Genomic DNA, 25,861 nt, shown 5'->3' with positions numbered 1-25,861 from the left:
AGATTTTTAAATTTTGGTCTTTATTTAAACCATACTTATAATTTTGAGCATTATGACCAAACAAAACAAGAACTATAAAATTATAAATTTAACAGACAAGCTGAATCTTTCTTGATATCTTTCAGTCCAATATTTCACATCTCAGTACAAAATTGTGTAACTACAATTTCAGTAGAAAACGTTACATGTTTAGATAGTCTGCAGTGGAATGGGTTTGCTGACAGCCATGGTACCTGTGGTGGGACCCTGGTCAGCACATTCAGTCCCCTGTAGCCATGGGCACCTCTGCTGCATGCCAGGGGGACAGTGGAGGAGACAAACTCATGGCTGAGAGCATGCAGGTCAGCACGTAAATCCTTCCTGTTGTAGGGGAAAATAAGCAAACAAAATTACAGGTGGTACAAAAGAAATATTTCATTATTCCACAAGAAATGAAGATTAAATGCCTCCACAGTGTCTCTGGGCTACACTGCAAAGCCATCAGGAGCACCGTCACCAGCTCGCACACGCCTCCAGCCCTGTGAGCGCCACCTTCGCACCTCTCCCAGGCAGGCCGGCACCATCCCACGGCCGCGTGGGTCTCAGCCTGGAAAATCCCACCTACCCCTTTTCTCTTCGTGGCATCCCTGCACACAGCGCTCCCACCGCTCGGGCGCTGTCTCCTGTCCCATTTCGACACACAGGCCCCCCGGGACGGTTCCGCCCCGCCCACGCAGGGCATCCCTCGGCCCTGCGGTCCCCCCCGGCCCCGTCGCACTTCGCTTTTCCCCTCCTTCAGCCCGAGGTGGGACCGGGATGAGCCAGAAGCCCTCTCCCCAGCTCGTCCTGGGGAGCCCGGCCGGGGAGTGCAGTGACCTCCATCTCCCCGGCTTGGGGCGCTTGGTGTTCCTGTGCGGGAAATCAAGACTTTGTCCCAAACGCCGTCATCAGAACAGTGACTTTATTAAGAGAGACGAACAGAGGATTAAAACACTTCATGAGTTCGCTTGAGCGCACAGTGCACCTGTGGAGGACAGACACGTTTACGTATATCAGTTCGTTGTAGAAACGTGAGAAATTTGGTTCGGGTGACTGGGATATCCCCTGCTGGTTCGCCACGGACCCAGACTGCTTTGTCTCCGCGGCGGCTCCGGTAAAGCGACGGCTTCCCCCCAGCCCCGCAGCCGCAGCCCTGAGCGCCGCCGGCTCCCATGCCGGGCTCCCCCCGTGCGTGCCTCCTGCGCGACGGGGCGGGCGCTTGCGGCCCTCGGGCGAGGGGACGGGGCTCAGGGGGCTCCCCCCGCCGCCACCAGCTCCTCCTCACGCCCACCCGGGACACCCTCGGCGCCGGCCCCGGTCCCTCGGTCCCTCCGGTGGATGCCTCGGGAAGGAGACGAGCGCCGGTCCCGCTCCCGGGTTCGGCTCGGCTCCCGGCAGGAGCGGGCTGTTGGTCAGGGAAGAGAACAGCTCCACGGATGTCGGATGTCACGGACGGCGTTACACGGCCCCCCGCCCCGGGCCGAGGAGGAGCCGGGCCGGGAGGCGACGGTGCCTGCGCGCCCGGCGGCGAGCCCGGGGCCGCTCCGCTCACAGGCACTTGAGGAGGAAGGAGTTGCACCAGGTCCCCCGGGGGCAGTCGCAGAGCTTCCCGATGCGGGCCCCCTTTCTCACGGCGCACTGCTCCCCGGCGTCGCACTGCGGGCAGCGGCGGGGCCGTCAGCGGGGTCACCCCGGCGGCCGCCCCGTCCCGCCGCCTCCCGCCGGCGCACTCACCATCGGCACCTGCCCGAACTTCTTCTCGTAGTGCGGCACCCGCTTGCTCTTCAGCTTCTCCAGCACCTCCTGCAGCGCCTCGATCTGCAGGGACACCCCGGCACCCCGTCAGCCCTCTCCCGCCCGGACAGCGCCCCTCACCCCGGACCCCTTCTCCCACTTCCCCACCAGCTCCTTCTCGCGGGACGCTCCGCCGCCTCCTTCTCCTCCTCCTCCGCCGGGCGGCCCCAGGTCGCGGGCGCGGCGCAGCGGGGGCTGCCCCTGCCCGCGGGCGCCCAGCAGCAGCGCGGCCGCCACGGCGCAGAGCGCCAGCGCCCGGCAGCTCTCCATGGTGCTGCCGCCCGCCCCGCCGAGCCGCCGCCACCGCCCCTTTATAGCGCCCGCGCCCGCCCCGCCGTGCGTCAGCGCCCCCCGCCACCGCCCCGCCCCGGGAACACCGACACGGAGCCGTCCCTCGACTCCTGAGCGGCGGCCGGGCACCCCGAGCCACGGGGGGAATGCGTGTCACACGCCTGTTGTGTGCCTGTGTGCGTGTCGCACGCCCGTCCTGAGTCTGTGTGTGTCACACGCCCATCGTGTGTGTGTGTGTGTGTGTGTGTGTGTGTGTGTCACACGCCCGTCCGGTCTTCGTCGTGGAGGTCGGGGTTGGAAGGCAATGGGATCGGGAGGAGGGAGGGTTGGTAGCCATGGGGTTAAGGGAAAGTGGGGTGAGATGAGAGGAAGAGCAGGGACTGGAGGATCCGCCTGCGGGAGATGGAGGTGGAGGAGAGGAGGATGGGGGGACATGGGGGCGACAGGTGGGACAAGGAGGCTTGGGGCTGTAGACCACAATGGACAATGAGCCCAGGACAAATGTAATAATTGGCACTTGGAGCACAACCCTGAGAAGGGGCTCAAGGCCACACACCGCCTTGCTGAGCAGGGTCTCCGTGAGCACCACCCGCCCTGCGCATGAAATGTGGCAGGGGAGAAGAAAGCACAGTCACCAAAATGAGAACTGGCACCATCATGAGGGCACTGCACTCGCTGCCTTCATGCCTCTCCACTGATGCTCACCTCCACAGGCTGGGTGGCCCCATGTTGAGCCAATGTGCCCACATCTCAGCCAGTTGTGGCCAGGGCAGGAGGAAGATGAGAGCAGCTTCCCCAGCTGAGAAAAGTGGTGTTGTGCTTGGGGAGCAGGCGAGAGGAGGGTGAGAGGACCCCTTGCTCCCACAGGCCGAGGCTGGAGGAAAGCCATGGGGAGCCAAGCAACGTGGCTGCAGCCCCTGTCTGGACCCAGCTGACCCCACACAACATGGTGGCTGTGGGCAGGAAGATGGCAGCCGGCCTGCCTGAGGGGAGGCCCCACTGGTGGCATGGCAGCAGCGTGGGCATGTGGGTGCCCTCCAGCCTGTGGTAGCAGGAGCTGGGCTGGGTCTTTCAGCTGCAAATAGGATTGTCTGGAGAGGGGAGACTTTGGGAAGCCTCCCTGGCAAAACTCTATTGGTGGGCAGGCTGTCAGGGAGGTAGGAATAGCCTGAAAGTCAAAATGACATGGGCAAAGAGAAGGTTCTTCAAAGAGAAGAAGTGAAACAGGCCCAGGAACATATTTTTTCATGCAGGAAGCAATGTTTAAAGGGGCCAAAAGGAGTTGTGGCTTAAACAGTTTTCAAGAGCACTGATCTGTTTGAGGCAATAAAAAGGCTCTGATTTCTACAGCTATCATGTTGCTTGTCTCCACAGCTGCCGTGTTCACCTCTTGCTGTTATCACCTCCCACACACTCCTATTGATCATCACATCCAGCAAAGGTCCTATCTGTAATTGCTTTTCAGAGTAGAGATTCTCTGTTTGCATAAATCCTCCAGCCTCACTTTGCTGCAGGGAAGGCTAAGATGTCAGCCATCAGGCTGACGGTCAACTGCTCATAACAAATCCCACATCCCAGGCTGGTGCAGAAATGCAACCCTGTGAACTGCTGGAACTGATGGGCCTGCCAAAGCAAAGTTTCTTAGAGCAAAGAAATAACACAGACAAGAAGAACACCACACTTCATATGGAGAGGCAGATATACGGCCTATTCAGCTTTGAAAGCAGTGTCTGTGAAGCCTGATGAAAAATTCAAGCCATATTTCATAGTACAAGGATTACTCATGCAGTGTTGAAAACACCTCAGAAATGCTCAGAAGACATCACCGCTTTCTTTCAGACTTGTACTTCCATGTGAAAAGCTGAAGTCCTGACTCTTAGTTCCTGCGGTGAAATTATGATTGAACATGGAGGTAATTAAAAATTTCTACTTCCAAAAGCCATTGTATCTGTCTGGCTATAGACACCTACAGAGCTGTACATTTCTGCACCTATGTGTTGCTGTCTTTATGAACATCACTGTACCCTGCTCCATAGTCAGCTGTTCTTGTAGACTATGTCTCCATCACTGGGGGGAAGATGTTGCAGGATGCAGGATAGCTGAATGTTAAATAAGAGTCAGAAGCTACCAGGTCAATGAGCAGAATTGGGTAATGGTACAAAAAAGCAAAATCTCTGTTTACAAGTACAAAAAAGGTAGATACTTTTTGGCAACAGCATCTGTAGCCCTTTGTAAGAGTAACTAACTTAAATCTAACTCCCACAGAGCACCCCCTGGCAATACAGAACTCATTTCCAGATCATCTACAGGAAATCCAGTCAGACCTCATGGATGAACAGCTCTGTTTCAGCTACACATTTATTCAAGCTTCTCAAAGTTAACACATTTATTAAAGTTAATACGAATGACGTACAGATGGGACACAGCCAATGTGTTTTAACATCTAAATATCAAATGGATAATTTTTGAAGTTTTACACTATGTATGCTTTTCATAATCACACCCTTCCGTTGTGACTAATTAACTGAGTGTAATTCTAAACACAGGAAAATGAAGAAGGTTTCTGTTGACACCGCTGTCAAAATAATGTAGTATTCTTTGAGCAGTTTTGATGCACTTATATTTTAGCTTGACGTAGACACACTGTTGGATGGATTTTATGACTACTAGACCATAGAGATTAGCATGAAGCATTTGTTCAAAGTGTTCTACTGAATCAGAGCTGTGAAAGTGGACATCTGGATTTAAGTGGATGCTTTAAGGCTTTGCTGAAAAGCACCAGGCTTTTACATGAGCTTTGTTGAATTGCCTGAATTTATAAACCTCGGTTAAAAAAAGAAAAAAAAAAAAATACAATATACACTTTTTTTCTGAATCAAGAGATTTCTAGATTTCTTCAGCTAAAATCTGTAACTGCAAGGAAAGTCTAAGAAAAATTAGAGTCCTGCCACATTTAATATAGTCCAGAGGCATACTTGAAAGACAACATCTATTTCAGCTGGAGATACCAATTCATCTTGATGAGTAACAGAATCATAAAATGCCATCTAACTAAGAGTTGGATTCTCACAAGAACAGCAGATACACAGATGCCAGCACAAACACTAAGACTACAAACTTCACATCAAACCAGCCCCAAAATGGCTGGAAACAAAAGTGGGAAAGAAGGGTGGGAAGAGGCACCCAATGACTTCTCATAAATTATATTGACTCTCAGTTTCTGTCGGCAAATCCATCAGAGAGGCTGTGCTCTAGCCACATCTAATTTCAGTCTTGGAAACTGTCCTGCAATCCTCATGATGCTTCTGTACCAGACTATCTGCCCTCGACATTTGTTGCACAAACTGCCAGTCACTTTGGTTGGTTACCACATCATAGCTTCCGGTGGTTCCCAGCACATCCTCTGTGTCATGAGAAGAAAAAGGAAAATGGTATGTTCAAGTGGCAGTTGGTAGAGGAGGATGTTCTTGTGATCCATCCTCAATTCACCATCTCATCCCAGGTAATTTAAAAAGCACCCTTGGCTACTTGCAGCAGAGATACAAAGGGCCTAGCTCACCTCATTCACACCTTTCCACTTCCTTCTATGGGGGCATTTGAAAACATGCTCAACATCAGATTATCAGCTGTGTTAAACTCAGCATACCCAAACATTGACTTCTATTAAATGGACTATGTCCTTTACAGCTGTCAAAGAGCTGGAACTAGATAATCTCTTGCATTGCTACTGCTCATTGGCAGGAGGGAGGCAAACAGCCCAGAAAAGCAATCCCCAGGGAGAGACCAGATGGGAGCAGAAAGGTCACCTGGAAGCCTAGACCACCAAATCTGGGGTCCTGGTCCACTGTAGCTTGTGTGCATGACATCATGCAGCTATTTCCTTTGTTCCTCAACTCCCACATGAAAAAATAAGTGTCATCCTACGTATCATCCTTTCTAACAAGTACATAGATTAACAGTTATGAGTTGTTCATATACTACAGTGAAGAGGTGACACACAGCCACAATGGGTAGGACAAGCCTGGATATAGTCACCCACAGTTTTTAAGGCATCCTTGCTATCAGGAATCTTATGTCCTTGCGGTGACACCCATCTCTTATTAACAGTGTTTAACATTTGCCTTCAGTAAGTATCCATAAGAAGTCCTACCCATAAGCAATGGCAATGGGAAGAGAGAATGACTACCAAATGGAACAATGCCCACACCTACCAACAACATCAGCTATGGTAGGAACACAGTAGTCAAACTGATGACTCCTGGTGGGTCCGCAGAGAACAGGTTTTTCAGCAAACTTCTGAGTGCCAAGAGCCAGTCTCTGCCATTAGAGTGCCATTCTGCACAACATGCATCCTGTAGTCAGTGCCTACCTGTGAGGGACAGCATGTTGACCTGAAAAATAAAAAACCTTTTTCAAGATGCAGTTTCCTGCACAATGGAGAATTGTTAATTGTTAAACCACTAGCGATTCCTTGAATCACTTGTGTTCAGTGAACGTCCCACTCTGTACCCTCCCCTAACTGGAACATGCTGATGGGATGCTAACAAGCCCCTGATGATGAATTTCATTTAACAAGTTTCCAAAGACAGGTATTACTAATGCAGTACTGTCTTATTTATTCATAGACATGTTTTGACTCTGCTTGTACACTTATTTAGAGGAAGAAATTTTAATAAATGTAAATATCTATCCTTTCAGTCATAGGAAATGATAGGTGTTGTCAGAGGTGTGAATCCTCCTAAATGCATGTAAGTCCTTTATCTGTATCTAAGAATCATCAGTTACTGTCTCCAACTTGGGATGATTTCATTACCAGTCTTACTGAAAAATATATCCAAAGCAAAAACATTATTCCTAAGTGATTATTACTGCTAAGAAAAATACAATAATAGTCCTTTGTGGGTAATAGGCTGACCCCATAGTTTAAAGCAGAGAGACAAAGGATGCTTCAGTTGCTGACTCCACTGCAATTGAAGAAAGTAAAGTGTTCCTTTTTTGTTGGAGGCTGTTAATAGCAATAGTTTCAGTGTCTGAATCCTTTGCTCTCCCCAGCTACATTATATATATATATATATATTTGGAAATAAGGCATTGCGAAAGTTCAGCAACCATAAATAATGTCAACATATTTTCAGGATAAAGATATCCTGGGGCTATGCCCAATACAATTTTTACAAACTCGTGTGGTGAGATGAGAACAAGAATCAGTGCCACAAAAACACAGCTCTGTACCTTGTTGCCATTTCATGGTACTATTTTAAGCTGTTACTCTCCGCTAACTACATGCTTAACATAACAAAAACATGGGTGTGAGCATGACAGTGAGTGCATGCGCAGAACTACAGAAGTAGTCTTTTCAGTGGTGTGAACACACTAAGCTTTGGATACATTTCTTCTCAATAAAAACTGAGAGAAAAAAAATGGTTTTTAATGTGATGTGGATGCATACCAGAGACCCCAGAGCTCAACACAGGCTGGGTTCTGGTTCTATTACACTAAAGATCCCTGATCCAAAGAGTTCACTTCTTTTATTTTCACTTTTGCATCATGCCTGAAACACAACAGAGAGAGGCAGTAGACACCACACCTGCTTTCCCCATCCTGAGTCCAAGGGACTTCTCAGCCCTACAAATCTGGGAAGACTACAGCTGGCATGTTGTCCACGATGATTATTCCCCAGTTATCTGTCTTCTCCCCACAGGCCAGAACAGGAGAGCACTTCCATCCACGTACTTGAACTATTTTGTAATTTGTCAGTCAGAAGTATTTCTGCCATTTAGAAGTTACTTGGAAACTAGGTGCCTGCAGGACAAAGCTAGATAAAACTACCCCCAGAGTTCCAGCTTGCACAGTATTTGCCTCCATATTCCAGGCACAATTCGTGACAAACATTTAGCTTCTGCTAGGTGCGCTACTTCTATAAAGAACAAAATGGCAGACACTAAATTATTTAAAAACATTACACTGCAACAAACTACACTAAATAAATTAAAAGATTTAACAAAGCAGTTCCAGCATCTCAACAACCCCAAGGTTGGTGAGATTCAGGCAAGTGCTCTGGATCAAGCATTGACCCATTTGGAGAGGATGCCGTGTCCTCGTGAAACTAAAACTGTCAGAAGCATCACACCACTGGAGCAAGATGTTAAAACACCTTAGCAGCCAACCCATCTTCAGAAGTGCTCTCAGAAACCTGTAGCTCACACAGATGTAGTCTACTATCCCCAGCTCTTCTAGGAAAAGCTATGCATCCATCAGATTATCTTGTTTTGACTTCAGAGAATCGTACAGAAGAGTAATGTTTTCTGGATGAAAGCCAGAGAAAGGCCAAAATGCCAACAACTGCACGAAATCTATAATTTCATGCTGTGTTGAACTCCCTGGCTGCCATTACTGCACTTTTTTCCAGAGTTTATTGACCAGCAAATGTGCTGGTGTTGAATTTCAGTAATATTTTGCTTTTGTAGGAGACATACAGAAAAGAATTAAAAGAAATGAAGGCACTAATAAGCATCAATTATGCAGTTTATTTTGCAGATTTATTTAGGTAAGAGACAATATCAATGTTTTCTTGTCAAACATTTTAACTTAATGTCAGAAGTTGCAGTTTATTCACGAACAGGGCAATGCAGTGTTACATAAGCACTATGACTGGTCTCAAATCAGTACCAAAACACTGAAGGATGGTGATGATTACTCAGTCAAAATAAATAAATAGGACTTTTCCATCAAGAATAGTACTGCATAAAGCTTAATTTTTAAAACTGGTTTAAAACACCTCAACGTTCTAGTAAGTTCACTCTCCGGTCCCAGTTATAATATACAGAGGTAATTCTGATTAGCATACATTTAGATTACATCCTGAAAACCCCAAATTCTGTCTTCTTAGAAGGTGCATTTAGTGCTGCGCTGAGACTGAGGCCCAAAACCAGTCTAGTATCAGCTGGATCAATAATTCCATCATCCCACAATCTAGAAAAAAGATGAACAACAATAATTAAATTAAATCAACATATACAGCTGGTAGATTTTCAAGTAGGTAAAACTGAAAATAGTTACACTAAATTGCAAGGACTAAAGAGCTAAATTACACATGGAGTTAATTCACCTTACCATCAATGAAGTAGACTAGTGTGTATTATTTTTAGCAAATTCTTTTCTAAAACAAAGTATAAATTTTGGATAATGTAGAAAATGACCTTTTTGCAAGAAGCTACCTTCTTCTACTAAAAATGCTAAGGATTGTGACCCATCATTATGTATGTTACTCAGATTAGTCAAGCTGCCAGATAAGTATGCTTCATACATTTGTATTTTTGTCATTAAAAGAGCTAGCTTAATTTTAAGTACTTCCAATATCCGTTGTTATTTATTTTTTCTGCAGTCCATTTCTAAACAACTCTAAGCTAATACCCTCCTTTTTACTGCCCTGAAGGCAATCATGAATATACACTGTGTTAAAACCTCCAAGCAAATACCAAATTTGCAGCCCCCAAACTCATGAACACTTGTAAACAACCTCTCCAGCATTAACCAAAGATCAAAGTTCTCAAGGCATCAATTCTCCACATCTCCATCTTACCCAAAATGAAAACCATGTGAAAACCCCCAGCAGGCCACAAAACTCTAAACATTGTACATCCACTCCCTCCTCGGTGATAAAGTTAAACAAGATACCGCACTGCTCATTGCAACTCAAGTCTTCCTTAGAGAAGCGTTTTAGCCGGAGTATACAAAACACAGGTATAGTACCTTCAGTTAAGACAGTGATGTTCCTCTTCCATCCCATCATTTCCTAGTGAAACTTTCTTTGCATCTTTCCTGAACTTACTGTAGTGCTGCCATGTCTACTTTTTATTCTATGTCTTTGGAAAAACTGCTCTACTAATGTGTTTTAAAACTACAGGAAAGAGTCATGAACAGGGAGCTAAAACTGTCTTTTCATTAAGAGAATGAACAGATAGCCATTCCTTTCTAACTGAAGTTTCCAGCTTCAAACCCTTTCTTATTGTTTGAAGATTAATAATAAATAAAAAAGCAATAAGGAAACAATATATTTTGCACATTTCCCTCAATACTAAAAGCCTACCCCCAAAAGAAACAGGACTGCACAAGGTGCATAAATACATGCTGATAATCTCAAGGCACCAACAGACAGTTCTGACAGTTTTCTGTCTTTGATATATACTGCCATTTACTGCGAAACTAAATTCATCAGATCAGAGAAAAATACTAAATGACTGTCAATGTATGTTAATATTTTTGAAAAAAATACGTTTATCTTTCCTAGGATGCACAAAGTGGAATTGCAATAAAGGACACCTGTAACAAGATGAGGCACAAGGGTTCAGTCTCAGCTTAGGTGCGTGTTTGCCAGCTACCAGAATAAAAAAGATATCAGACTCAGAAAGAAGGTTCTACTATAAATACAAATGTATCATGGTGCAGCTGTCCATGTACCCTAAATGGGTACTATTAGGGACTATTACCCTAAATGAGGCACAAGAGCACAGCTGAAGTGCAGAGCCAAAGTACATAGCCAGGCTATAGAGCCAAATAACAAATATACGGTAACAGTAGCTCTATCTAATTTGTTCTCAGTGTAGGATTTTCTTCTTAATATCTCCTTTCTAGTGGGGTGGACAGCTCCAGCCTTGAACTAGAACATCCTAAGAGCCAAGCCTGCATAGAGGTTGTACTAGCAAACTGTGCTGCAGAAGAAAGACAATTATTGTCTGTATCATATTTTGGATAAAGTGCGTGGTATAACCTCTTGCAGTCTGCTTCCCATGAGTAATTGCTTTTTTAACTGTAGCTTTTAACAGTAAGTTAAAAATTGTTAAAATATTTTGGCATATTTTAACAATACTCCATTGAAAAGAGACTCAGAGTAAGGACTGCTTAACCATACAGTGAAAATAACTAGAAGGGGTTTTTGTTCAAAATAAGAAAGGGACAGAATGTAACTTTATTTAAGCATTGGTTGAATTGGTTTGTTTTTCCCCAAGCGTAGTGGTTATACCTATTTATGTAATCTGGCATGGTAGAATGGCAAAGACAAAACATTCCCTACACATTCAACTTCATGAAGTATGCATTACCAAACTTTAATGTAAGCTATTTTCCTTCACTCTTCTCGTGTTTTAGATATTACATCTTGATTAATTTAGTCAGATTAATCTGGGGAATGGAGAAAGTCTGTCTAATAGTGATAACCAACAAAGTAGTTTTTGAGGTCAAATCAATCAGCACTACGTTGCTGTTTTTTTTTTTTTAAGACTGTAAAAAATTTGACTGTAGTAACAATGACAAATATACTGATTTATATTTTTAAGCAGGTATTTTCTTTTTGGATGTTACAGCTTCACTTCAGTTCAACTTTTTTAATGAACACTCACAGCGAACTTTTTAATTATGAAAACCAGTAAAACTAAATTAAGTAATTCAAACTTCTTAGAAGCATTTAATAAATCTGCTGAGGGTTGAGGAGGGCAGGAATGAACTGAATTAAAAAGAATCACTGACTTGACGTGGTGCTTCCCAAGCTGCAACTTCCTAGTGACCAACACTACAACAAACACTGCCAAACATGAAGCACATTTTAATGGCAGATTTATTTTTTTGTAAAAATACAATTAAGTTATATTCACAACCACACACAGATTTCATGCTGCATAAAAGTCAAGCCACTTTCATATGGCCACCCCTGGTTTCTGCTTCTCTTTGTTTAAAGAAAACTACATTCTCTACTGGGATGTAACATTAATAATTAAACTATCTATTAAAACCCCATTGCTAGAACATGAGTCACATCCACACTCATAAAACATTCATAACAGAAACGCTCCGAGTACAAGAAATGAACAGCCCCCAAAAGGAAAATGCTCATGTAATTTGTTATGATGCAAACTGCTGAAACTCCTTTTAGAAACATGTAAGCGGATTAATATAGCTCATTAAAATGGGTGCTGCCTAATGACTTTTGTTAATTAAGTCTGCTCAGTGTGAAAGGTTCTAATCAAATAATTGATTAAATTTTGATTAGAAAATACAACTGTGGGGAACAGTATTGACATTCTGTACAGGTAACAAGTTGCAATTTATAAGCAAAAAAAAAAAAAAAAAGAAGAGTAAATAAGGAAATCTGCCTTTTTTCAGGATTATTAGGACATTTTCTTTCCCTCTTGTTACTGCTCAACGCTTGAGTCAAAGCCTAATGAAATCAACTGGAAGAGCTACATCAATCTCAGTGGATGTTAGAGGTGAGACCTAGTCCTCATAACTTAGGACAGCATGAGGGAGCTTCCAAACTGGCTGTATGCAAGCAGTCATAAAGAAAGCAGGCTTTATCTCCATCTATCATTCCTTTCCTCTCAGTAATGCAAAGCTATTTGTTGGAGTTTTCTCCACCAAACATTTGATTTGTCTTTTTGGTGGAGGGGCCTAGCTAGCATCTGACAAAACCCAGGCTGTCTGGATCCAGTTTCAAACAGATGTCCTGATGTGGCTGACAGTCAACTGTTTTTTTGTTTGTTTTTGCTGTTGTTGTTTGTTTGTTTGTTTTGTTTTTAACTAGGCTTGGGATCAGAAAGGAAGTATCCTTTAGAGCAAAAGGAACAGATTGCTTCTCCCTGACCTACTACAAATGCTTGCCAATTAGCAACTGCTGATGTTGGCTGACAAGCAGGTTGGCTCTATGGTGCCAAACTTCATGCCAGTGTTTCTGGTTGGGCAGCCTACTCCACAGTAATAAAAACTTCTGAGTGATTGGTCTGAGATCTTGCTTCAGGATTACTGATAAATGAAGGAACAAGGCATATGCAAGATAGCACTGACAGTCATGAAATGTAGGCAGAAAACTTAGGAACATCTACCAATATACCCAAGTAACTCTACCAGACAGCAGAGAGCAATTAAGAGCTCCTATACATGCCAACTATACTACATCCAATGCATGGACAGAGAGGGAGAAATCAACCTGGACTGTCTTGACCTGAGTTAGGTCACACACTGCTCTCACAAGCACTCAGTGACAGGGGACATTTTGATTTCACTGCTTGTAGACAGATGAACCTCAAAGGGACGTCAGCTTTGACATTTGAATTCACATCCCAGCTGGTTGAACGCAGCATCATATGAACTCAACCAGATGCAATCCAGACCCAAGCTAGGTCTCAGCTAGCCACCTCACATCTGTGCAAGCTACAGGTACAGTACGAAGTATTAACAACCCTTCTTTTTTTTTTTCTTTTTTTTTTTTTTTTCTTTTTTTTTTGTTTTTAATATCAGGAGCCATGTCCTTCACTGAAGTGTACTTCCTAACCCCTGGCAAAGTTCGGTTATTTATTGAGGTGCCCATGTATTTCCAACATGGCTTTACAAAATGGCCAGACATTCTGGAAACAAACTGGGAAAAGCTAGTCAATAGGGAGCAGAAAGCTGGTATTAAATATTCAAGTTTCATACCTAAAATCACCAAATGTTATTAAAAATTTAGAACCTGACTTTTTTTTAATGCTAACCTTAATCTGATGTATGAAACTACTTTGTTGCAGATTAGTAATTTACTGCTGCAAATTGTAGCAATGGTCTGTTGTTTTCTGGGAGGGGACAAGTTTTTGTATCACTGATATACTGAATATATTGAGTGTTAAATAATTCCAATTATTTTCCATCATGAGTACAAAGAGACTGTGACTGTGTTTTCAGTCAGCATATTAAAAAGAACAAATATTAAAAAAAAAAAGACAATTCATTTCCTTCTTCATGGTAGGGATTCATTTTAAATACAGACAGTTTGACTCATTTTTTAATGTTATTATTTCAGTGGAAAATTCTCCTTAAAATCCAGTTACAAAGGATGACAGCATGTGTTTTGATTTTTCCTTCTTGCCACAGGGAAGAACACAAAGTTTTGCAACAGAGGGCTTAAGCTTGATCTTTAAGGGGGACTAACAGAGATAGCACAAAAGTTTTCAACAACTGACACCATCTCAGTTTGGGGGAAATCCTATGAAATTTAAATTGATTTAAAAGGTTGGGGAAAAAAAAAAAAAAAAGCATGCTAACAGAAAGTCCACATCAATTAAAAATAAGGATTTCACATAAGTATCTTCATTGACTATATGTAAAAAACACAGTAAAGCACAAACACAAACTAATTTAGTAGCTGTGGGGATTGCACATATGCACAAAACCTCAAGAAGCATCCATGGTGACTCTGCAACATTGCCATGTAGACCTTTCCCAAAAACAGAAACCAAGGAGTGACAAGTCTCCCTTAATCCCTGACCTACATGATATATGCCGGTACCAGTGCAATCTGCCTAAATTGCCATGCTAATCCCCTATTGAGAATACTTATCCCATCACGACACCAAACAGGGCAAAAGGGCTTCTGTTTGATGAAGGCATTCATTTAGTCAGAATACTAAAATGAATATGGATTCTGTAGGTATGATTACTACAGTTAAGTTCATTCCAGTATCCCAACAGAAAAAAAAGAGTCAAACTACCATTAATTTTATACCTTTCTTCAGATCATGAGGAACTAACAATAAAGGAGGTCATTGATGATACAATGTTGCTCATGTACCAGATTTAACAGGCATGACTTTTAACATGTATCAAGTCAGATAAAAATAAGCCCCCAGCTGCATCTCTTACTGGCTTCTGTAAGATATTTACAGAATATCTTGCACCCACCTGTTCACATAATTTCTGCCCATGATGACCCCACCAAAATTTATCATATTCCAAACACATTGTACTCACATTATTTCCCAAATTCCTGCCTTGTAGGTAACAAGACCATCAATAATTCTAATTCAGTCACACAAAAATATACACAGCAGACACCAAAGGTGCAAACTGGCTACAGAGGCACAGTAAAGTCTCATTAGTATATGCTAATCCTGTAAGCAGCAGCTGAGAGCCTATGAAGAATTAGCTTTTGGATACCACAAGCAGAAAAGTAAACAGAATTACTACTACAAACAGGATGAAACTAACCCAGAGTAACAATCAGAGGCCAAGAAGCACAGGCAATGCTCTGGGATGCCACCTTGCTTCATCAGCCTAACTAGTTCCTGGGCACTGACAATATTCCATAAAACTGAGGACCAAATGCTACAGAGGACTAGTGTGGTAGTTTTGGATGACTTGTCAGCATATTTGTATATGAATACGCTTCACGCATCAGCTAATGCCCTACTTGAATTCCTATCACTCAGTAGACATCTACATGAGCCAAGATTTACAAAATGCTGAAACTTCTCCTTTACCACTGGCCTCTTCTAGATGCAGAATCCATGCATGCTTCAGTACATTTCAATAGGCTTCAGAAAGGTGACCAGATACTGCAGTGGAGAGAACGATCTAAGACTTATCCAGAACGAAATATACAGAATATAAATTCCATGTTTCAGAAGACCAGTTAAGGAGTATCTCCCTACTGTATCATTACTTACAGAACCAGCACAGTAATTCCTGGAAATGCATGCCTTCTTCTGAAATAGTTTGCACTACAAAGTCTTAAAGACAAGACAAAACATACATTGGTTTGAAGCTTGTGGTGCTGTATTCCTGCACATCAAACAAAATGTTTGTTCTAAAGTGCTCCGTTCTGCTCTTCTACAACACCAACACTTAGGTGTCATTGTTATGTCCTGTGGTTATAATCAAGTTTTGGAAAAGTCATTTTTATGTTACCTTGCACTGGAATAATAAGGGTTTCCTTCCTCCTCAAACCTCCTAATGATTGGCTCCTTCAAAGCTGCTTCATCTGCCTCAGATAACTGTAACAAAACAAATAAACAAATACAGATTTAAAAAATATTTATTATTTTCTTCTGCAATGACAGTAAAACTTTATAAGCAGCATCAAACAAGCAGAAATAGCCTCAATGATCTCTCCAGATTTTTTCCATCTTCTTACCTACAATTATCAATTTAGCAATTTGCTAAATTATTTAGCTTATAAATTTAATTAGTAGAATTAAAACATCACTTTTCAAAATGGGTTGGTGGGAAAAAGAGTAGAAATATATAGGGAAACAGAAAGTCCTATTGCCATACTTACTCATCTAATTTTTCTGCAGATAATAAACCGAGATTTTATTAATAGACTTAACCAAGTATAAGAATAATTGGGGATTAGCAACCAAAAAATTATTGATGCTACTTTACTGAATAAACCCTGTTCTGACTTGCCTTTGGACTTGCAATACTTTTTTAACAAAATCAGTCTGTTCTATTCTAGTACTATGTTTCTCTGATCCAGAGTGTTCACTACTGTAATTCAGAAAACTTTCAAGTCTCTAACACACTTTACTAACATTAACTACAATTATTTTTTAATAATAAAACAGTATTTTTTACTTGCTGTGCATCATTCAGACAATCTTATGGATTTGGGAAGTTGAGACAAAGAGAGATGAGGATCATCTCTTTCTATCCATGGAAAGCCAAAATAAAGAGCAGAAAAAAGAACTTCAGAGATAACAAGTACATACTGATTCACTATTCTGAACAGCTACTCATGATAAATACAAGCAATTTTAAGACATCACAGTAAAATCACTTCTTACGGGACCAATGCACCAGCATAAACACAGACCATGCAATTTAAAAAACACAGCAGAAAACCGTGGACAGAGAAACTAGAAAAATATTATTAAACAAAATACGACTAACTATTACTTAAAATGATTAAATGAGTCCAAAACTTTTCCAAACCTCTAAGGGCTTCTCCTATTATAAACCTTATATATCTCAGTCACTGAATAATTTGAAGATCAGTTTTCTATATAACTGCCTACTTCAAAAGTAAATGGAAAGACACTTTGTTCTCACATATTCCTCCTCATACTCCCAAGTGGGTGTGGGGGAGTGGGAGTCTCTTGCTGCTCATTTTGGGCAGAACAAATAATCATGTGCAAAAAAAATACAAAAAGATGATAATATAAGAAATACTTCTCCTTCTAAACAAACACAAAAAATGTCATGAATGACTTTCACATTTAGAAGATGTAATATTTCACAATTATTTCATTTTTGTCAATGTGCTGGGTGGTATTAGGAGAACCATTGCTCACTGGTGTCTTACCCTGTAACATCCTTCCCAGGCTTACAATGTGAGAGCTCCAGTGAAGTAGTAAATTATAATAACGGTACTGCAAATGAAAGAAGAAAGATGTACCTGTTTTCCCTCCCTTGCCTTTTGGTCCTTTGCTATTGTAGCTAGAACAGTTGCAGCTTGTTCCCCTCCCATCACCGATATGCGAGCATTTGGCCACATATAAAGAAATCTTGGACTGAAAAACACACATTAAGGATTAAAATTAGACACTGCATAATTTCATGGTAAAGAACTAATTCTCACTCAGATGCATTTTATGCATGACAGTCTTACAATTTATTGGTTTTCAAAGAATGCAAATTAACATTTTTGATGCTTGCAGCATTATGTTTGAAAATACAGAATTCCTATACTCAAGCACCTTAAATATTAATTTCCCTCATTCTTGTGTCTCCATCTCACAGCCCCCCAGGAACATTTCTCTTTAAAATACCACTAACAACTTCAGTAGTATCAGGGACCTTGAAAAATAATTTAAAAAATATATTTATGAGTCATGTCCAACGGGTCACAAAAATAAATCTTTAGAAGTTTTGAAAACACTGCTCATAAAATCCAGACTTGTTAAAGTGAATGAAGATTTTTTTTTATTCAAACCATTTCTCTTCACATGAACGCAGAATAAAGGACTAGCCCATACCACCTAGCAATTGTTGTTGGACAATTTGGACTGTTGATTTTCTGACCCAAGAACAGTAACGTGAGAAAAGCATGTCAGCAGGTTACACATTAGAAAATCTCTTCTGTCACATAAATTAAGGTTAATCATAAGCCTAACTGTATCTACAGGTTTGTATGGTTGTTATTTACATTAAGAGCATATTCTATGTGAATTCTTTTGTTTTCCTAAGAGTACAACTTCTGCAAGAATTAAAATAGTTTTTCAGAATGGTACTTTAAGGTTACAGTATCTTAACTTAGTGCTATGTCCTGTTGTAATTTGAAGTAATGCTTACCTGTACGCTCTTCCACACATCCCGTAGTTTCCAGCACCATAAGAACCACCGATAATGACTGTTATCTTAGGTACATTGGCACAAGCTACAGCAGTTACCATCTTGGCACCATCTTTTGCTATCCCTCCAGCTTCATATTCTCTACCAACCATGAAACCTAATGAGTTACATAATGAAAAAAAAGGGTTAGTAACTTTATACTATCACACTGTGCTGTACTTTCTAATATGCAATATAGAGCACATCCAAAAAAAAGTAAGACGAGAAAACAAATCATCAATAAGGCAAGGCCTTCACAAGCTGCAGCTATACCGATTCCAGAAAAGACTGGAGATGTAGATAAAATAAAGCACACAAAATGCTGTCTAAAAGTTACAGCATTAACAGTTAACAGCAAAGCCTACATCATAGTGAAACTTCATAATACTGAGCTTACCTGTAATATTCTGCAAAAACACAATGGGAATATTTCTCTGGCAACACAACTGGATGAAATGTGTACCCTGTGGGGAGGGAAAAAAAAAAAAAAAAAAAAAAAAAGAAAGGGTAAGCCTTTAAGTAGTGGATCAGTGAAGCCATTACTACCAGCATTTTGAAGTATGTGACAGTATCCTTCCACTGAAGTCCATTGGAGTATCTGTATCACAAAGTGCTGGCCAACTTCTCTATCCAAAGTAAGCTGCAAAACACAATTCAACTCTAGCAGAAGTAAGAAAATGCCAAAAATACAAATTCCAAAGGAAAAATAACATCCTTAAAAAGTATTACTGCTTGTACTGAGAAGTTCAACTGTTTTGACTTGGCCAATATGCAGTTAAACTGTAGACAGCTTCTCAGCGTGGCATCTAACAGAGTTCTGTAATACTGTCATGGAACTTGGACAGCTGGTCAGAAAAAAAGTATCTCCCCATTTCCCTTATAAAAGAAAATTATTCTTTGAACCTGAGCAAGGCTCACATACATTATTTACTCCTCATCCTGCCAATTGCTACAACATTCTTTCCCCTTTTCTCAGGACAAAGTCCCATCTCTGCATTTTCTAGGAAAGACAATTTTTCTAGCAAAGGTAAGAATAGTAGAATCCAAGCTTCTGTTTCAACTAGGCATAATCTAAAACAATACAGTTTCTCAGCTTATTTACACGTTGCTGATATAATTTAAAAAAAAAAAAAAAGGAAAAAAAAGTATCACTGCAACTGAGAAAAAAAAATCTAACCTCTTCACAATACAAAACCAGCAACATTTAGAATAAAAACACACACAAAAAGAGAAAAATAATGAAACAGTCTTTAGCTAGCTTTTTCAGAGAAGCGCTCAAAAAACCATAGTGATCATTGGAAAAAGATCACCGTACTTTTGCCATACTTTTTTTTTCTTTAAGTTTCCAACTCACTATAAAAATGCAAAATAATAATAATATTGTTAGATTAGGAAGCTTAGAGATGCAATGTCATGGATAAAGCAAAAGAAATGAAACTTGACTATCTCCTCAATGAGTACCAATACATCAGCAAAAGTCAGCAAACCAAGAGAGATTCCTTTCATTTTTTCATTGGTAGGAAAAAAAGTTGCAACTCTAAATCATCAGAAAAATACTGGAAGTATTAGAAATACTGAAAGAATTACTTTCAATTTGGAAATAACTGTGATTAAGAAAACACTAGCAGAAAACAATGTCACTTACTGCAGTGCTCCAAGTTCAAAGTATTCTCCAGTACATAAAACTCAATTTTGTGTATTATTTTATGACAGCAATAAATCAAGTAAAATTACTTCATTTCTTCAACTCCCTCATAAAGGCCTCTTTTGTTTCTATAGATTTTTAATACTGATTTCCTAACCATTAGTTTGAGGAGCCTGCTAGCACAAAACTACCATATGTAATTGCTATTACAAAAAATTCAAACTGATAGCAGTTCTTGAAAAAAGTAACTAAACACAGAACAAGGTAAATAAACACTCTGCCACGCACAGTATCTTTTTACCATCTCCAATCCCCAAACCTCAAAGATGCCCTTTCATTCACAAAACAGGTACTCTGTTTCACAGAGTTTATGAGACTGTGCATGTTTTGCTCATTAGTCTAAGAACTGCCACAGCAAATTGTGAAAATTAAATCTTTGGTAAGTCAATAAGCTGAATATCAGAATCCATGTTTGAAATTTTCCAGTTACTATGAAAACAATGATGTTATTTATTGTAGTACATCAGCTTGGAGTTCTGGAATTACAATCAACAGGATTTTGAAGTAATCAGCATGCATTTTTCTTGTAAGAGCTGTAAGTTTCAAAATGTAATATTTCAGCTGCGTTATAGTCAACCAAATTCAAATGATGTCTTTATTTTCCTACAGACCTATTTACTTCATATCAGAAAAACCTAAAGAATCAACACTAAAATAAGGTCAGTTATTTTTAGTTTATTAAGCTATTTCTTATTTACACGATAAATGTGCAGACAGTCCACTTTCATTATTTAAAAAAAGTTCCACATTTCAAGAGCAAATTCTTCAACTTCAGGTTTGTTTCTCAGTGGTTAAGAAGCTCTTTATTTACCTTTTTTGCTGACTCTGAGAAAAGAACTCCATTGTTTCCAATAATTCCTACTGGGTAACCAAATATTCTTGCAAATCCTGAAGAGGACAGGTAAATTTATGAATTATGATGTATATTTATTTTACTGTAGTACAAAAAACAACAACAACAACAACAACAAAACACTTTATCTTAATAACACTTTCTCTTAATAACAGAAACTGCTATTCTTTTAAGGAAGAAAAACCACTATTAAAAATACCATTGGGTAATCCAAACAAAATGAATATAAGTATAAAATCAGTGGGAGTATACATAGAATAATTGTATTTTTAAATACCTGTGATTAAAGTATCCCCATACAAGGCTTTGAATTCATCAAATTTACTTCCATCTACAATTCTAGCAATAACCTTAAGAAAAAATAGAAAAATAGAATGAAACACCTAATCCTTCATAGTTTGTATTTTTATTTTTTTTTTAGAAAGAAAGAACATGTTAGCATCTTGACTCAAAATTACTTAAAATGAATGCTTTCAAGTCAGAGAATATCAAGCAGTCCACCATGTAAGTAGTCTGGATGGCAGGCAAAGCCTAATTACTTTTTAAGGTATAACTTGTCTACATGCTTATAAAAAAATGGAATTTCAAGGCTAAGGCTATTGTAACTAGGCAGTTGAAATAAACAGGAAGAAAGTTTTTTTGATTAGTTCCATTTCAAAGAACAACTGGTACCTCTGGTTATATTAAACATTAATCAATAGGCTCACATCTATAAAGAGAAAAATATATACAGCCATGAGTCACTTTCTTAAAGATAAGTACATTTTCATCTCTGCTTAAGTTTTTGACATATAAAAATAATGAAGATTTGTCCCGAGGTTTCTCTGGGATGCAAAGGAGCGTTTTAAATAAATATAAATCTGTTGCTAGCAAGTTGTTTGCCAGAAGATATTTATTACAACTTTAGAAGAGCATAAATCCAAGCTGGGGATTTATTTATACTCCAGTGTTCCAGCGTGTAGTTCAAGTGAGACTCAATAGAAGATTTTTTTCCTCGTAATGCAAAATAAATCATAGTAATTTCTGATAAAATATTTTAAGAAAGGTATACACTAAGATTCTTTCTAAAATAAATACTTGGTTTGTAGTGGAAAAAGCTCTGTATATGTTATATGTACAAAAAATGAGAGAGTGTGGTTGCTCTCTGCATGTATCAAAGCAAATAATTACAAGAGATTTGCAGCAGAGTACAATAGTCTCCTCACATGGTTGGAAGAGCATTGAATTGTTTAGGATGCTTACACTCCATAGATCTTTAAATATTTGATCTTTAGTTTCTCAAGACTAATAGAAGAAGAAAGCTGTCATATCACTTGGCAAGTCTATAGAATCTTGAGCCAAAAGTTCACTATTTCTTGGAATTTTTTTCACCATTCTATCAATCTCGTATCTTTGATTACCTTTCTTGAAAGTATAAATAAAATACATTATGTTTTCAACATGCCATTGCCATTGCAATGGATCTGTTAGATAACAACACCCAGAAATACATTTTAAAAAAATATAATATTTAAATATTCACTATATGCCCTAAACCAAATTTCTGCAAACAAACTATGTTAATATAAAGAGTGATTCTGTGCAAGAAAACGTAGTACATGTATATATTCTATTTCTATTCATACCTCTTTGACATCAAAGTTTCTTTTTAGCTGGTCACCAACTATTCCATATATTTCATCAGCAGGAAATAAGGGCTCTTCTGACGGTTCTATAGTCACCTGTAGCAAGTTAACAAAACTATTTTCATAACAGAGGCATTACTATTCTACATTACTATTTAGAAAAAACAAAAAACAAAAAAACAGCAAACGCTGTTTTGAACACAGTCTTCTCTTTGCCAGCCACAGCCACAAAATGTCTTTACTACCTTGCCTTCATTCTGCGTAAAGATCAGGTTTCTTAAATAGAAGAATGATAATTCCTTCTCACTTACTGAAACAAAGGTGAGGGCCTTTGTTTTTACTCCTGTGTATGCCTTCACATGTGCTCCATGTTAACAATTTCTTCCATGTCATCAAAAATTAAGCATGTCTTCCCCTTTCCTTTTTATTCCCCTATGCCCTATTAGACAGGTAGTATTCTGAAAAAACAAGGATTTCTGCCATTCCACTAAATACAGTATCTTGGCTTCCTTCAGATGCTGAGATTTTATATCCAATTCACCCTTTTACATTTCCCCCAGCATAGGTTAAGATAATTTCTCCACTATATCATTTAGATCAGTAACAATACATTACAAAACCTAAGGTACCAAAAAGACATAAGTAGCTTTATCTCATGTTTTACGTCTTTTGTCAATAATCACAAGAAGATCATGTTCAAACAAATGCTTTAGCAGTTATCAAATTTCAAGTCCATGGGAATGACCATGTAAACTTAAAATTAAATGCGACACCTGGCAAGACTGACTTCATCCTAAAGTACAAATCTGTGATTTTGAAGTGCTGTTCTAGTTATAGTGCATATTTCACTCTTGCATGTAATCCCAGTGGTTTCAGTGGGAATGATGCAGTAGGAATATAATTAATTGCAGAACTGAAGCATTAGACAAAACATTAAAGACAAGAATCATAAATTCCATTTCCAAAGTGTTTAAAGTCAGAGACAAAAAAATATGTTGTATAAATCAGGGGAAGAAGAGCATTCATACTTTAAAAAATGAAATGTTTTCCAAGAATGTTCTATATACTTACATCTATTTTCTTCTGGAGATTTAAACTTCTTACAGCTTTCCTTGCTAGATGAAGTGCATGACTGTCATCCAAAGCATAATGATCTGTTACACCAGATTTTCTGTAGGAATATAAAGATTTTTTTTTTAAATCCAAGAATGAAAATTAAAGTTTTTAAAAACTTTAAAGACTGTTTATTTAAAATACAGATGCTGAAACACAGCTCTACATGCTATCTTATAAAATTGCATTTGAAGTAAAACCCATGTCTGAACTTTTTAAACGGTACAGGCATGTCATCAGACAAGACACAAAATAGTAACTCTAGTAAACCAAAAATCTAAATGACAATATAAAAAATGGCAAACATTGTTCAAATGGAAATGAAAATTAATTTGAAATTATAAAGAAAAAAATATTTTTTAAAAAATACTATGAACTGCCCTTGAAGACTATTCTTCAGTCATTTCAATAAATTGAAGTAAAAATTAAGCATTTATTGTACAGCAATACCTAACTTATTGCGCTACCTAGCTTTTTTTACTGTTCTTTTCATTTTAGAAAAAGCATTGAAGTCTTTGTTTTGATAAGTATTCTGTTAGTAAAAACACAGGCTATTTTGATTTTGCTTGTAGTAAGTTCCAATTGACATACAATCTGCAAAAATAGATTAACTTTCTCAAAATTTATTATTCTAATAGCACTCAGCATAAAACAATATAGCAAAGTCCTCCATATTGTGAATGATGTTGCAGTATGTTAGATACACACTTAAATATTTTAAAGCGGTAAGTGAAAGAAACAAGATGCTACCTGGAGTAACATAGATTAACTATGCTACTCTAACAACAAAATTAACCACCAGTATCAGATAATGACAAAGCAAATATTTAACTTTTAAAATCTAAATAATAACAAAATCAATCAATCAAATCAATCAAAACCACTCTATTAAAGCTTAAAGGATGGAAGAAATTAACTCCAGGAAAATATTTCTTTAAACCTGCAGTGAAGATCTGCTCCTCCAAGATCCTCTGCTGATACTTCTTCACCTGTTGCTGCTTTAACCTACAAAAATAAAAGGAAAATGAGTATTAGAATTGACACTTGTCTTGCATTAATATTTATATAGGCTTAGTTACAGCAATAAAACTGTACTTTGCAAAATATTTCTTCACTAATAATATTTTCTCAGTTACTCTCCCTCAGAGCACTTCAAACATGACAACTCAGAACCCTGCCAAAATTACTTAATTTTACTGACTTTGTATCTTTATTAGCTGGTATTTATATGTAGGTTTTATTGAGAAAGATTCTCCATTTACTGCACTATCTGTTGTTGTGTCTATCATTAGTGTGGGCATACTTACATACCCCTTAGGTTTATGAACATGCATTTTCACAAAATTATTTTTTAGCAGTTACCAAATGCAATTTGAAATGTTATACATCCTGCATTGTTTCAAAGAACAACAAAAAAATCAATACCCAGATGAAACTGTGCTTTCTGATTCTGCGTAGTTCTGTTTTCTCTACACAAATTTCTCTCCTGTGGATTTTAAGTTACTTATTTAAACACTAATCATAAAACAATCATTACTAGTTCGTATTCCCTAGATCTTCCATTATAAACACAATAATTTAATAATAATCATTTTCTCAGAAGAGTGCATCAATGGCATAAAACTGTTTGGATTAGCTATGATGTCTCCATAAAAATAACTGGAATGCATGATCTAAATCCTAGATCTATCACATTATAGACCTGACAGGATAATTTAAGAGTGACTGAATTCCTTCTTAAAATAAAGCAATATCATTTTCTGCATGGTAAAAAAAACTTTTTGACGCACTTCCACTGACATACCTTTCCCACAAGCTCTGCCATACTCCTTTGAAAAGGATTTCTTGCAAGCTAGTGAAACCATTATTCACCACCCACGGAGAATACCAAGGTAGCAAAAGATATTAGGGAAGAGAAAACTATCATTCCAAACTAGATTTCAGTTTCCAAGATACATGACCATGGACTGTTGGGTTTTGAGTATCTCCAGCGATGAAGACCCCAAAACCTATCTGGACAACTTGGTTTGGTGCATGATAACCCAATCCTCACAACAAACAAAACACATTTTTACCTATGGGAAATTTTTTTTTTTTTTTTGGATGCTGTTTAAAGAAAAAATAATAATTTCCCATATGCCTCTTGACCTGTCACTGAGCTCCAATGAGAAGTCTGGCTCCAACACGTTAAATCCCCCCAACCAGGTACTCATAGACATGGAGAGACTCCCTTTGAGCCTTCTCTTAATGAGAATGAAAAGTCTCAGCTCTCAGCTTCTCCCCATATCACAGACGCTCCAGTTCCTTCACTGGATTTACTCCTGTTAA

The 25,861-nt window shown here is 39.3% G+C and overlaps 2 protein-coding genes across 2 annotated transcripts in view; both read right to left on the bottom strand.

The window, feature by feature from the left end:
• Positions 1–1,421: 1,421 nt before the first annotated feature.
• On the bottom strand, positions 1,422–2,082 carry CARTPT (CART prepropeptide). The gene is made up of 3 exons (XM_035310817.1): positions 1,921–2,082; positions 1,753–1,836; positions 1,422–1,674 (listed from the first exon to the last, which is right to left on the bottom strand). The coding sequence occupies exons 1-3, from the start codon at positions 2,080–2,082 to the stop codon at positions 1,567–1,569; spliced, it is 354 nt and encodes a 117-aa protein (XP_035166708.1). The 3' UTR covers positions 1,422–1,566.
• A 6,525-nt stretch (positions 2,083–8,607) lies between these two features.
• MCCC2 (methylcrotonoyl-CoA carboxylase 2) overlaps positions 8,608–25,861 on the bottom strand; it is a 35,618-nt gene continuing 18,364 nt past the window's right edge. Inside the window, exons 8-17 of the mRNA XM_035310255.1 lie at positions 24,474–24,538; positions 23,492–23,591; positions 22,421–22,516; positions 21,073–21,145; positions 20,754–20,830; positions 18,635–18,701; positions 18,199–18,355; positions 17,303–17,417; positions 15,814–15,899; positions 8,608–9,075 (exon numbers count right to left, since the gene is read on the bottom strand). Of these exons, the coding sequence (XP_035166146.1) occupies positions 8,958–9,075; positions 15,814–15,899; positions 17,303–17,417; positions 18,199–18,355; positions 18,635–18,701; positions 20,754–20,830; positions 21,073–21,145; positions 22,421–22,516; positions 23,492–23,591; positions 24,474–24,538 (954 nt within the window). The 3' untranslated portion in view covers positions 8,608–8,957. The remainder of the gene's footprint in view (positions 9,076–15,813; positions 15,900–17,302; positions 17,418–18,198; positions 18,356–18,634; positions 18,702–20,753; positions 20,831–21,072; positions 21,146–22,420; positions 22,517–23,491; positions 23,592–24,473; positions 24,539–25,861) is intronic.

The sequence above is a fragment of the Oxyura jamaicensis genome, chromosome Z, assembly GCF_011077185.1.
Source record: "Oxyura jamaicensis isolate SHBP4307 breed ruddy duck chromosome Z, BPBGC_Ojam_1.0, whole genome shotgun sequence".
In the NCBI taxonomy this organism is placed as follows: Eukaryota; Metazoa; Chordata; class Aves; order Anseriformes; family Anatidae; genus Oxyura; species Oxyura jamaicensis.
Note: the sequence above shows the minus strand (reverse complement) of the source record. Positions and strands in the feature narration are given on the sequence as shown.

Coding starts and splice junctions, on each gene's coding strand:
- CARTPT (XM_035310817.1), bottom strand. CDS start 2,082: ATGGAGAGCTGCCGGGCGCTGGCGCTCTGCGCCGTGGCGGCCGCGCTG. Junction 1,837..1,920: donor CGTCCCGCGAGAAGGAGCTG/GTGGGGAAGTGG, acceptor GTGTCCCTGCAG/ATCGAGGCGCTGCAGGAGGT. Junction 1,675..1,752: donor AGTTCGGGCAGGTGCCGATG/GTGAGTGCGCCG, acceptor CGCTGCCCGCAG/TGCGACGCCGGGGAGCAGTG.